At 41.7% G+C, this 13,319-nt stretch overlaps 1 protein-coding gene across 3 annotated transcripts in view; it reads left to right on the top strand.

The window, feature by feature from the left end:
• LOC149188053 (D-2-hydroxyglutarate dehydrogenase, mitochondrial-like) overlaps positions 1-12,351 on the top strand; it is a 455,451-nt gene extending 443,100 nt beyond the window's left edge. For all 3 annotated transcript variants that reach the window (XM_089411557.1, XM_089411558.1, XM_089411556.1), the window contains 3 exons: positions 11,052-11,137; positions 11,314-11,439; positions 11,827-12,351. In XM_089411557.1, the coding sequence (XP_089267683.1) occupies positions 11,052-11,137; positions 11,314-11,439; positions 11,827-11,934 (320 nt within the window). In that variant the 3' untranslated portion in view covers positions 11,935-12,351. The remainder of the gene's footprint in view (positions 1-11,051; positions 11,138-11,313; positions 11,440-11,826) is intronic.
• Positions 12,352-13,319: the final 968 nt, after the last annotated feature.

Genomic DNA, 13,319 nt, shown 5'->3' with positions numbered 1-13,319 from the left:
TACACCTGTAATGACCAAGTCAACCACATACAGCACCAGAATGAGAGACTCCTCACCAATCACAATAAAGTAAAGGTTCGGATCTGCCTCACTCTTTGTGAAACCCATCCCCTGCAAGTATGTATCTATCCTGGAGTACCAAGCTCTGGGAGCTTGCTTCAGGCCATAAAGGGCCTTCTTCAGTCTGCACACATGGGACTCCTTCCCATGCACCTCAAAGCCCTGTGGCTGCTCAATGTACACCTCCTCCTGTATGAAGCCATTGAGAAATGCGGTCTTCACATCCATCTGGTGGATCTTTCAACCCATCTCTGCTGCTATCGATATAATGGAGCAGATCGAAGTATATCGAGCCACGGGAGCGAAGGTCTCCTCATAATCAACTCCCTCTACCTAGGAGAACCCTCTAGCCACAAACCTCGCTTTGAATTTCTCAATGCTACCATCTGCAGCATGCTTTACCTTGTAAAGCCATCTGGAAGTAACCACGAATTTTCCCTCAGGCCTCGGCACCACCTCCCAAACATCATTCTTCATGATAGAAGAATACTCCTCCTGCATGGCCTCTCTCCAGACCTATTGGCTAGCTGCCTCCTCATAGCTAGAAGGCTCAGATTCAAGGATGCCGGTAACCATCGCCATATAGCTACAAAACCTCTCAGGTGGTCTACTCTCTCTGATCGGCCTCTTCGGCTCAGCAACAGATGTGGCATCTCTCAAGGTGTCCTGAAGCCACTTGGGCTTCCTCTTCCCTGAGCGCACTTCTCCCACCGGAGAATGAAACTCCTCCTCATCATCATCATCAGGACCCTGAACTCCTGACTGTTTGTCTGCTGCCCTCCTACCTGCACCTGAACCTTTAGAAGCTGAGGTACCGTGTGAAATGTCCATCACTGGACTCCCTAGTGAACTGCTCTGCATGCTGCCCGGAGCACCACCCCTCTGGCTCGGTGAGTCACTGCTCACTGACGGACCTGACATCGTCATAGATGTACCTCTGGATCCTCCTGATCCCTGCCCACTGGATCCCTGCGACTGACTCAACTGCTGCTGAGGGTCTGGCTGACCCAGATACTCTAACTCCCGTGACCTCCTAAAGGCCCTGTCCTCCTCGAACTTCACATCCCGTCTGACAACAACTCTCCTCTGTGCAGGAATGTAAATCCGAAAGGCCTTTGAGGTCTCACTGCAGCCCACAAAGATACCCTTCTCTGCAGTGGGCTCTAGTTTGGTCCTTTTCTCCTTCGGTATATAGGAGTATGTAATGCATCCAAAGATATGAAGATGACCAATATCAGGCTTATTCCCAGAGAAAGCTTCCTCCGGAGTCATGTGCCCCAAGGCACGATGCGGACTCCTATTCTGCAAGTAAACAGCTGTGTTGCAGGCCTTTGCCCACAAGAACAATGGCAACCCCTGATCATGTAACATGGCTTTGGCAGCCCCTATGATGGATCTGTTCTTCCTCTCCGCAACCCCGTTCTGCTGGGGGTTGTAAGGAACAGTGAACTCGCTCCTAATGCCTGCCTCCGCACAATAGTCAACAAACTCTCCAAGGGTGTACTCTCCTCCATTGTCCGACCTCAGAGACTTGATCTTTCGACCTGTCTGTGTCTCCACAAGAGCTCTGAACTCCTGAAACCGCTTGAAGACCTCACTCTTGGTCTTCAAGAAATAAATCCAGGTCCTCCTGGAGTGATCATCAATGAATAAAACATAGTACTCATATCCACTCAAGGAAACATGAGACATCTGATCGCTCACATCAGAATGAATCAAATCAAGTATCCCAGTCGCTCTACTGTCACTGCTAGGAAAAGGGGATTTGGCAAACTTGCCCATCGCACAACCTCTGCAAGTATCAAAGTGATCAGTACTGAAATCTGGCACACCTGTAGTGATCTCCCGCAATGTCCTCAAGGCTCCATGATACATATGTCCCATCCTGCGGTGCCAAATCTCACACAGCTCAGAACTGCTAGCTCTGTTGTCGGTACTACTGCTCAATGCCAAAAGGGGCTGGAATGCAAACTTGTACACCTTTGCATGGCGTACACCTATCACTCTAGCTGAATCAGCTGGAGTGCCCCTGGGATACATCAACACCTGTCCTCCTCTGTCCTCTGTCCTCCAAAGCTGAGACGAATATGAGGTTCTTCTTCATCCCTGGCACATAAAGAACATCTGACACTGTCAAGGGAGGTTTGGACTCCCTCTGAAATGTCAGTGTCCCCACCCCGACTGCTCTAACAACTCTGTCATCATCGAGTACTACCTCAATATCAGTGCTACTCTCTAAAAGCTCTGAGAAGTACTCAGGACTCCTGTCATATGACGTGAAGCCCCACTATCCACATACCAGATACCTGAAGATGCTCCACTAATCGAGGGAAAAGCATGCTCCCTCTGAACCTGTGTGGCAGGTGATCCTACACTAGAGGACTCACACGTAGTAAATGCAAGCTCCCGGTCAAAACGACCTGCAAAGTCCTCAATCTCTGTTGAAGCTGCTACGTCATGGTTCTTCCCCTTCTTCTTCTTCTTCTCCGGACACACAACTGCATAGTGTCCCATCTTTTGACAATTACAACACTTCACCTTGGAATAGTCCTTCTGTGTGTTCCCCTGTTTACCTTTACCTTTGCCTTTGCCTCCACCACTGCTTGTGGAAGCCTGCTTCTTCCCTTTGCATTTCTTGCCTCCTGCCACCAGTGCTACATCCTCATCCTGCTCAACTGGCTTGGCTGCCCCAAGCTGACCTTTCCTAATCTCTGTCTGAATGCAATCATCCCAAAACCTCTCCCATGTGGGAAGGGTCTCACGTGCACAAACCCCATCAGCAAAGTTCAACCATGAACGGGGGATGCCATTCACTGCAATCCGCACCAACTCAGTGAGTGGAATGGCCTCTCCAATCGTTGCCAACTCATCTCTCACATTAGTAATCTTTGTGAGATATCCAGCTGCACTATCATTACCCATCTTAATGTTCTTCAGCTTCTCCTTCAGGACCATCTTCCGGTTCTCATTGATACTCTGGTAGAGATTGGACAATGTTGTCCACATCTCATGGGCATTGCTCTTTCCTCTCACATGAGGAATGCAATGGTCTTTGATTCCGTCTAGAATCAGCTTCTTATCCTTGTTGTTCTTTTTATTATAAGCAGCCAACTAAGTAGCATCAGTAGGCACAACAACAGGGTTCTGTGTGGTATGCACCATGATATCCCAGACTTCTGCCTCCTCAAAGATACTCTGCATTCTCTCCTTCCAAACGTTGTAATTTATATGCCCATCCAGCCTATCCTCCACCCTCAATCCCAATGACATCCTGCTGTCCTAAAACTAAAAAATAGCACTGCTGTAGTAAAGATAAAACTGCTGTCTATGAAAAAATCAGCTTGCTGGAATTTTCTAAGTGAAAAATCAACAGCTGTAATTTTTCCTTTTGCTATCCCAAACTGTCCTTCAGCACTCAAGCTCTGATACCATGTAGAAATTTCTCATTTCCCACCCCGGTTTTCAGTTTCACCTTATTTCTCCCATGTAGTTAAATGCTCTTTCCCATAACCATACATTTAACAAGCTGAAAAAAATAAATATTGCTGAATACACAAATTTTGGAAATTTTACAGAATGCTGGAAATTGCAGAAATAAAAATCAGCAGTAATAAACAGCCATTAAAACACATTTAAACACTGAGATTTTTGGTCAACTTGACCCTGCAAAAACCCCCTACAACTCTTGGGGAAAATCAGTTCGAGAGCTCTTCTTTATTTCTGAAAATTGTCTTTTTACAGTGAGAAATATTCAGCAAAAAATCAGCAAGCAAATTTACAACTTATCTCTTTTCCCATGCCTCACAGCAAACTAGAAATTACAGCAAACAGGACAGCAATAAATGTTGTACGGCCTCCTCGATTTTCGTGCCCACTTTCAACATTAAATGCTGCTGTATGGCCTGCATTAAATACGTTGTACGGACTGCAATAAATGCATTGTACGGCCCTTGTTTTGCGTGCAAAAAAATCAGCAAATTGTTCCTCGATTTTTGTGCAAACCACTCCTCGAAAATCGTGCCAAAATCTGCCTTTCACTATGTGCTGAACCAACTGTACAAATCTGCTCAATTACTGCCTTGGAATGTGTGCCAAGTTGCTGTCTCCTTCTCCTCCATGCTCAGAAATCTCTCTTGCTCTCCTTCTCCCAATTTGCTCATGAAAGAATGAATGGCCTTTTCCTCCTTTAATATAACCCCAAGTGACTTTTGGGTGATCCAAGTGACTTTTGGATGATCCCTAAATCCAATGGCTGAAATAGATTGAGATCTAAGGCTGAGATTAAATGCTCATTTAAATCTCACTTTTTATTTTTTAATTCACCCCACTTTAATAAAGACCCACTTAGTCATTTATTTCCAAAGTCACTTTTCCTTTCTAATTTTTCATTGACTTTATAAAAGTCACTTTAAAATTAGACTTAATAACTTTATCACTTAAAGTCACTTTTAAATTGGATTTAACTTTATAAAATTATAAAGTCACTTTAGGAGAAAAAATAAATTCTTTTGGACACTTTTCCCTAGGCCAAAGATCAAAGCCTTAAGGAACCACCTATCCTCCGGTACCAAATTTCAACATATGAATGACAGTGAAACAGTTGGTTGTTTCTTACTGCTCCATGATATTGGTCCTAAACCAATATTGAACACGTATCTAGTAGTAGATTTCCTATCATCTAGATTTCCAGCCCAGTCAGAATCAAAATAACCTGCCAATTCAACATCAAATTCATCAATATACATAATACCAAAATTAAGTGTTCCTTTCAAATATCGAAGGACTTTCTTTGCTGCTTTCCAGTGGCTTTCACAAGGCTTAGCCATGAACTGACTAAGTATGCTGACAGAATATGCTATATCTGACCTGGTAGTGGTGAGATAGTTCAGACTTCCCACCAGTTGACGGTACATAGTTCCATTCACCTCTTTGGTTCCATCATCACTGCACAATTTGACATTCTGTTCTAAAGGAGTAGATGTTGCCTTGCATGTAATCATATTGAATCTTTTAAGGATTTCCCTTGTATATTTGCTTTGTGTGATTAGTGTCTTACCAGATTCCCTCCAAACTTCAAGACCTAACAATAATGCAATTCACCAAGATCCTTCATCTCAAATACATGTGACAACTGATTTTTAATTTCTTCAATCAACTTGCATGCATTCCCTGTTATGAGAAAATCATCAACATATACAGATATTTAAAGCAACATTCTTGCCTTCATCTTCCTTGATGTATAAGTTAGGATCATTTTTGCTTCTCATAAAAGAAAGAATCAATTTTCACATACCATGATCTTGTTGCTTGTTTCAAGCCATATAAAGCTTTCTTTAACATGCAAACCAGATGCTCCTATACCTGTTTTACAAACCCTTCAGGCTGAACTAAATAAACTTTTTATTTTAACTCACCATTCAAAAATGCAGATTTGACATCTAACTGATGCATTTTCCAATTATATTTTGTAGCTAATGCAATCATGATTTTAATTGTGTACAACTTAGCTACAGGTGCAAAAGTGTCTTCATAATCAATTCCCTCCTTTTGTGAATATCCTTTTGCAACCAATAGTTTCTGGAGGTGGCATTGCTGCACCAGGAAGATACTTTTGCACCTATGGCTAAGTTAAACACAATTAGAATCATGATTGCATTAGCTACAAAATATAATTGGAAAATGCATCAGTTAAATGTCAAATCTGCATTTTTGAATGGTGAGTTAAAAAAAGTTTATTTAGTTCAGCCTGAAGGGTTTGTAAAACAGGGACAGGAGCATCTGGTTTGCAGGTTAAAGAAAGCTTTATATGGCTTGAAACAAGCACCAAGATCATGGTATGTGAAAATTGATTCTTTCTTTTATGAGAAGCAAAAATGATCCTAACTTATACATCAAGGAAGATGAAGGCAAGAATGTTGCTTTAATATCTGTATATGTTGATGATCTTATCATAACAGGAAATAGATGCAAGTTGATTGAAGAAATTAAAAATCAGTTGTCACATGTAGTTGAGATGAAGGATCCTGGTGAATTGCATTATTGTTTAGGTCTTGAAGTTTGGAGGGAACCTGGTAAGACACTAATCACACAAAGCAAATATACAAGGGAAATCCTTAAAAGATTCAATATGATTGAATGCAAGGCAACATCTACTCCTTTAGAATAGAATGTCAAATTGTGCAGTGATGATGGAACCAAAGAGGTGAATGGAACTATGTACCATCAACTGGTGGGAAGTCTGAACTATCTCACCACTACCAGGCCAGATATAGCATATTTTGTCAGCATACTTAGTCAATTCATGGCTAAGCCTTGTGAAATCCACTGGAAAGCAGCAAAGAAAGTCCTTCGATATTTGAAAGGAACACTTAATTTTGGTATTATGTATACTGATGAATTTGATGTTGAATTGGCAGGTTATTCTGATTATGACTGGGCTGGAAATCTACTATTGGATACGTGTTCAATATTGGTTCAGGACCAATATCATGGAGCAATAAGAAATAACCAACTGTTTCATTGTCATCCACTGACGCTGAGTATAAAGCATTATGCAGTGCTGCCTGTGAAGCAATATGGCTTAGGAGATACTTGAAGATGTTGGAGAAAAACAACAAGCACCTACAGTAATCAGATGTGACAATCAAAGCACTATCAAATTGGAAAATAATCCCATATATCATGCAAGGACAAAACACATTGACACACAACATCATTTTGTAAGAGAAAAATTGCAATCAAAAGAAATTGACTTATCATATTGTAATACAAATGAAAATGTGGCTGACATATTCACCAAGCCTCTTGGAAAGGCTAAATTTGAAATATGTAGAAGTAAGTTATGCGTTGTAGAAAATCCAAATTATGTTGTAAGCCTAGCTGAGACTTAGACCAGTAGGGATATCAATTAAGAGTATGTTTTATATAGTTGGAATTAAGGGGGAGTGTTGGAAGGAACTAATTCCAACTGTCAACACTCCTTAACGAGGAATGTTCTTTAGTAATGCTCCACCACTGAACATCACCTTGATCATCCGGCACCGGTATGTGTGTTCATGCTTGGCTTGCTACCCAACATTCTCTGCACTACTGCCCATGGCTCTGCCACTGCCACTACTACATCTGTACTACAACTCCCTTTGCATCTGTGGTGTTGCTGGTCCTTCCTCCCAACACTGCAGCGCTCTCTCATCATGCTGCATTGTGCTACCCATAGCACTACCACTGCTATTGCTGCACTGCAACTCAGTTACTGAGAAGTAACTAATCTACCCAACTACTGACATCCTTGTTAGGCTAGAAGCCCTCCTGACGCTGAAGCTCCCTCTGCTGCTATCCTGTGCTCCCTCTATTGCCTCTACGTTGCTACAACAACTTTGTGCCTCTCGCACTGCTGCAAACACCTCTGTGCCTTTCTGCACTGTTGCAACCTCCTCTGTGCCTCTCGCACTGCTGCAACCCTCATTGCGCTGCTACAGATCCCTGCACTCTAGCATTGTTCTGCCGCTCCATCCGCATCTTGCTTCTACTGACATCCGTCATCCTGCTACTGTCACTCGGGGCTCCCGTAGCTGGATATGATCCAAGAGTTTGGGTACCTCAAGGATCCTGCCCCACATCTCTTGTAGTCCTCTTGACTACAGCTCGATGTCACCCCACCTCTTCTCTAGAGGTGCATGAGCACTCATGGCACAGTCGTCATCTGTCTAGACTTTTTTCTCTGCCTTAGCCGGAGCTGCCTTGGAGTCAGAAGCTTCTCCCTTATTTTTCTTCTTGGGACACTGGGTTGCATAATGGCCCAACTCCCCACAATGGAAGCACTTTAACTTGGAGATGTCCTTCTTCTGTCTCTTCCCCTACTATCAAGTAGATGCCAGAGCCACATCCTCCTCCTCCTCTTTCTTGATTCGACCTCCTTTGCTGCTACTTCCCGCCTTGTTCAGCCGTCTGATCTTTTCTTGGCGAAGAGTTGCCCACGTCTCTTCCCATCCTAGAAGATTAGCTCTGCCCAAAATGCTTTGGACAAATGTCTCCCACTCCTCGGAGACTTCATTCAGGGTGGTTCTCACCAGGAACTCTTGATCCAGCGTGGCCCCTACGGAAGTAAATTGGTCTTGAATCTCTTGCAACCTACTGAGGTATAGATCTATCTACTCCCCCTTCTGCATCTGATACAACTACAACTGATTCTCTAGTAGCATCTTCCTCTGCACGGAAGTGCCTTGATACAATGTTGTCAAAGTATCCCACATTTCTTTTGTCATGTTCTTCTCGGCAATATGTTGAACTACATGATCCTTGACTCCATCAAGGATTATGCACTTTGCCTTGGCCATTGCATCCTCATACCTTTCATTATCAGCTGGGTCGACTGGGATAGCCACGGTTCTCAAGGCGAAGGCCTTGATGCGATGTTTATCCAGAACAAACAGGATCTTGGCCTTCCAGATGACAAAGTTGGATGCCCCGTCCAACTTGTCTTGATCCCTCAGTTCGTTCATTGCCATCTTCGCTCTTCTCTTCGACTCCCTCTAAGTCTCGACTTCCCTCCTGGAAGTTCTCTCTTAGACTCCCTTTGAGTCTTGATTTCCCTCTTGGAAATCCTCTCCTCTACTCCCTCTGAGTCTTGATTTCCCTCTGGAAATCCTCCTGCCAACTGTCGAACCGCTCCTATCCAATCCCCTTTTCTCCTGCAACACTGATCTGGATTTCTTGGCTAGAAATTTGCCTAGGTAGCAACTCTCTCAACCTTGGTTTTGTCCCGTTAGATATTGTTCTACTTCGACAGCAACAACACCCCACCAACTTCACAAACCACAATCTACCCACAACTCCCTAGGCCCTAGCAGCTGAAGAAACTGAGCCTCTTTGTTCTACGCAATCCCGGCAAGGCTGAATCGCTCCTCTGGCCAACTGCGTCACTCCTACCTGGCTGAGCAAGATGACGTGGCTCTTTGTGAGCCTCTTCTGCCTTCCTATGCCTCTACGCTGGCCCTCTCTTTGGCTCAAACTGATGACGCAGGCCCTCTGCGTCACTCCTTCTCTGCTGCTTTCTACTTAGGAACAACTCTGTCTCTCGGGACAACTGTTTCTACTGCAAATTTCTGATTTCAGCTGGTGCCTTCAGCTCTCTTGTGATCTGCAACGCTCTGATACCATGTTGAAATTTCTAAGTCTAACCCGTTAGAAATTCTTCTTGCACTATCTGGTTTATTTCACTTACTTGTTTAATTTCTTAACAAGTTATTTAACCATATAAATACTGAAAATAAACACAAATGCAATCTCAACCATCTACAAATCATCAACTGAAAGAATAGACAAACACACAAGGGACACCGTTATTTTTGGACAATCGTCTCCGGAAAACCCCAACTTGGGAAAACTGGTGCAGCAATTCTGAGGGTTTTATTATTAAGCAGCCTTCTTGAGTACAACTAGGGTGCCAAACTGGCTCATCCAACAGAGAAATCAATCTGGCAGTAATACCTCTCTCTCTTCGAAAGCAGATATTCAGTAAGTCTGCTCCACGAAAATCTCTCTGACGCTTCTTTGGAGCTCTGCATTAGCCCTCCTGGCCTTTGCGTCACTTAAAAGCCCCTTGTGTCAGCATTCTGCTGCTCTACGTTGGCTCTCTAGCCTTCTATGTCACCCACGCAGGCCCTACTAGCATCTGCGCAGTCACTTCGGCCCTCTGCATGGCTCCCACTGGCTCTGCACTGGTCTTTCGGCACTATCTCTTCCTCTCTGCTATGCATTCACTACCCCTCGCTGCAACTCAGATCACTTGTTCGATTTCTCTCAGCAAACCCCGCTCTAGAGAATCAAACTAACTGATCAATCTTGGTGTATTTCCAACTGACCCTCAAGCCTCCTCTTACACTTCTCTTGTTGAGTCTTCAATCGCCGAGAGTAAATCTCTAATCAATGGCTAAGATTAGATTTGGCTTGATCCATGTCTTTTAGAAGATTCTCACCCAGTTTTATATTATTATTCATTAATATTTTTATTTTCTTAAGTTTAGACTTAGGAACCCATTAAAAATATCAATTTATTTTAACATCTCTCTAACCGGGTGGAATTTCCCCAAACCATTCCTCCACCAATTTTCATGGCTAAAGGACATCCGATACTACCCCAAATCAACAATATTTTGTGTTATTGTTCTTCTTGTTTTGGTAGTTGTTTGATGATACACAAATGTAATAATAAGTAAGAAAGGTATGAGGAAGCCTTGGGAGGCCAAAAGATGCTCACACGTGTGGCAGCAGCTGCAGCAGGAGGGCTGAAAATTTCAAACCTGCAGTAGAAGCCGAAATTCTGCAGCTGGAGGTCAAAGTTGTGCTACTAGAAGAGATTTGATTGGGTTTGGCTTGACAAAGGATGCACATCATCCGGAAAGGTTGGACTTGGTCTTGATGGGTATTGGTCTTGGTCTAGAGGTCTTGGAATTCTTCAATTGAAGAATCTATAAGAAAAGAAGAGATTTGCGGGTTTTCCTCTCAAGTGGAGAGGTTTTGGCCCTGGCTTGCAGCCTATATTTTGTGTTATTGTTCTTCTTGTTTTGGTCGCTGTTTGATGATACACAAATATAATAATAAGTAAAAAAGCTAAATAAGTAAGAAAAGTAAAAAGACATCACAAGCAATTATCAATAAAAGAGAAATCACTCTAATCATTGCCCTTTAGATTTCTCAACTGGGTACCCCTTCACAAACGGTCATGTCCTTAGAGACCTGCCTCTTCAATACTAATCACTAATTAATTAATCATTATTACAATTATCATCATTATTTATATTTATATATATTTTATTCATAACACAATTTTGTATAGATAATATTCCGTGCCCACTTATTGAACAGTAGATTAGTGTGAACATCATTTAGTATTTACATGTCTTTTTCAATCTTCTTACAGATCTATGTCTATTATAACTTGAGAAAATCCCGATCCAGTCATTCATTCTACTTTATTGGAACGTTGGCAGGTGAACCAGTTAAAGTTCTGGGGTATGGTCATCTTGGAGATGGTAACCTACATCTGAATATATCAGCTCCCAAATATGATGACAAGGTGCTTTGCAACTACATTATGCAATTTAATGTCTGACTAATATTTAAATGAGTCTATGCTTACAGTTCTCTGTTTTGACAGTAGATCCACGAGGGTAAGAATGCATGGGGTTAATCTTACCTATCTGCACATTACTTGTAAGATTTGGCTGTTGACTACCTCCATTTTCTATACAGATATTGGAACAAATTGAGCCTTTTGTATACGAATGGACTGCACGTCACAGAGGCAGCATTAGTGCAGAGCATGGACTGGGTTTGATGAAAGCTAATGAAATATATTACAGCAAACCTGCTGAAGCGGTAACATCTGTTTGAAACTGGCTATCTTTGTTGCTATAATTGTCCCTTTCACCCCTATTGTTATTTCAGTTGGTTTTAGTAGGTTCATTCCTAAAATCTATTTATCTAAAGAATATTATGGTGCATGCAATTGGGTCCATCTGGTATGTATGGTATGGAATTCGCAGGACAAAATCAAAAATATTGAGCCGTATGTTTCCTTCAATTTATATCCAGCATAATCTTCCTTGGGATGGTGTATGATTGACAATATGCTTTAAACTCCTTGATATTCATAATTCAAAACAAGTCTAAGGATGGGTCGTGGAGTCAATATCATCACATGTGCTGCTGACCGTACTAAATTTCTCTACAGATTTTGATATATATGTTGTTCTTGCAATACAGGTGCAAATAATGGCTTCCTTCAAGAAACTTCTAGACATCAATGGTATTCTGAATCCATACAAGGTTCTTCCTCACTCCGTATGGTCGCCAAATGCATTTGATGTGTAATGCATCTCAGGTTGCTCTGCACATGATTAGTATTGCAATAAACACATGGGACAGAAGTGTTGTTATTTATTGCTTTGAGTAATTACAGAGATGCGCTGGAAAATTATGCTGCTGTCTAACTCTTCTATGTTTTGGCCCTTTTCTGGTCATGTTTTCCGGTCAATTTTGCTTGAAATCCGGCAGGAATTTGTTAGAATCACAAGTTTGAGCTGTGTGCTGTCAATCCAAGTGCCTTGGGGATTTTTCAGGGTGCTGAATCCATTTATGTATTTGAAGGCACATTTTAAACAACAAAAAATCAGTCTTGCCAAAAAAGTTATCACCAGATTTCGGCGAAAAAGCCAAAATGTAGAACCTTCAAATCGTCAAAAAATATTATAATATAATATACAATATACATTCTAGTTGGTGGAACAACTCATTTGCTTTTATTTGGCACAATTCATTTTTTTGCAGTTATTGGATGATTGAAATTGATTATTATGCTGATCACCTTTTTTCTTCATTAGCTAATAAATGAATAGTCCCTTGGTGCTTACCAAGTAGTTCACTGTTACCATGGGAAGAGAGAATTTAGAATAATAATCACCAGGATTTCTATGGGCTATTTACTCAAGTACGATGTATCTACTCCATTGCTAATACTACGATAAACCAGTTTTAATTAACCTACATTTGCTAATACTAGGATAAACTAGTTTTAATTAACCTACAACTATGTTCAGAAACCATGACAAAAATTCCTGCATCAAAGATGCTTAGAAAGGATCTTGAATTGTTTTGCAATTAAATAGCATTTTTGTACTTGAAAAATATTTATATAATAAATGAAATTATGTTTTGGGATCCTGTAAAAATTATTGTTTTCATCATATCATAACTTTCTAAAATCATTCGAGTATTATAATGTCTCTTCAATCCAGCTCCTTTTGCAGCTTCGACCCTTCCTTTAGGTTCCTCTAGATCGACCAAGGCAGACTCTTTTGGGCTTAAAATAGAATCCCTTCATGCCGCATGTATTTCTCTCAAGGCCTTTGCCTGTTCCAGCTATCCTAATTCAGGATCCACTCCCTCTACCATTCTCACTGGCATATGCCCATGGGTTCACTTGAGAATGCTCCCTACTAGGAGTCTGATCTGATATGCATATTAAGGTGACTGTCACAATCAGATGTTTCTCCAAATGGGTGGCAAAGACATGGGGCAACTTAGTCCAAGGGTATTCTAGGCAATGGTTTTGAACCAAAGGATTTGTCCTTGGATGTTTCTCTTCAAAAGACCAAAATGTAGTTCCCCAAGAAATCCCCTACTTTTGCAGTGAGGCCAATGGATCGCATTTGGGTTTTAATATTGCAACAAAATATTTTGAGTCTCTACCTGGCCTA

This window comes from Pinus tabuliformis, chromosome 3_1, assembly GCF_031772625.1.
Source record: "Pinus tabuliformis cultivar Carrire ecotype Pingquan chromosome 3_1, CPIR1, whole genome shotgun sequence".
Classification (NCBI taxonomy): Eukaryota; Viridiplantae; Streptophyta; class Pinopsida; order Pinales; family Pinaceae; genus Pinus; species Pinus tabuliformis.
This window is presented reverse-complemented; position numbering and strand designations above follow the sequence as displayed.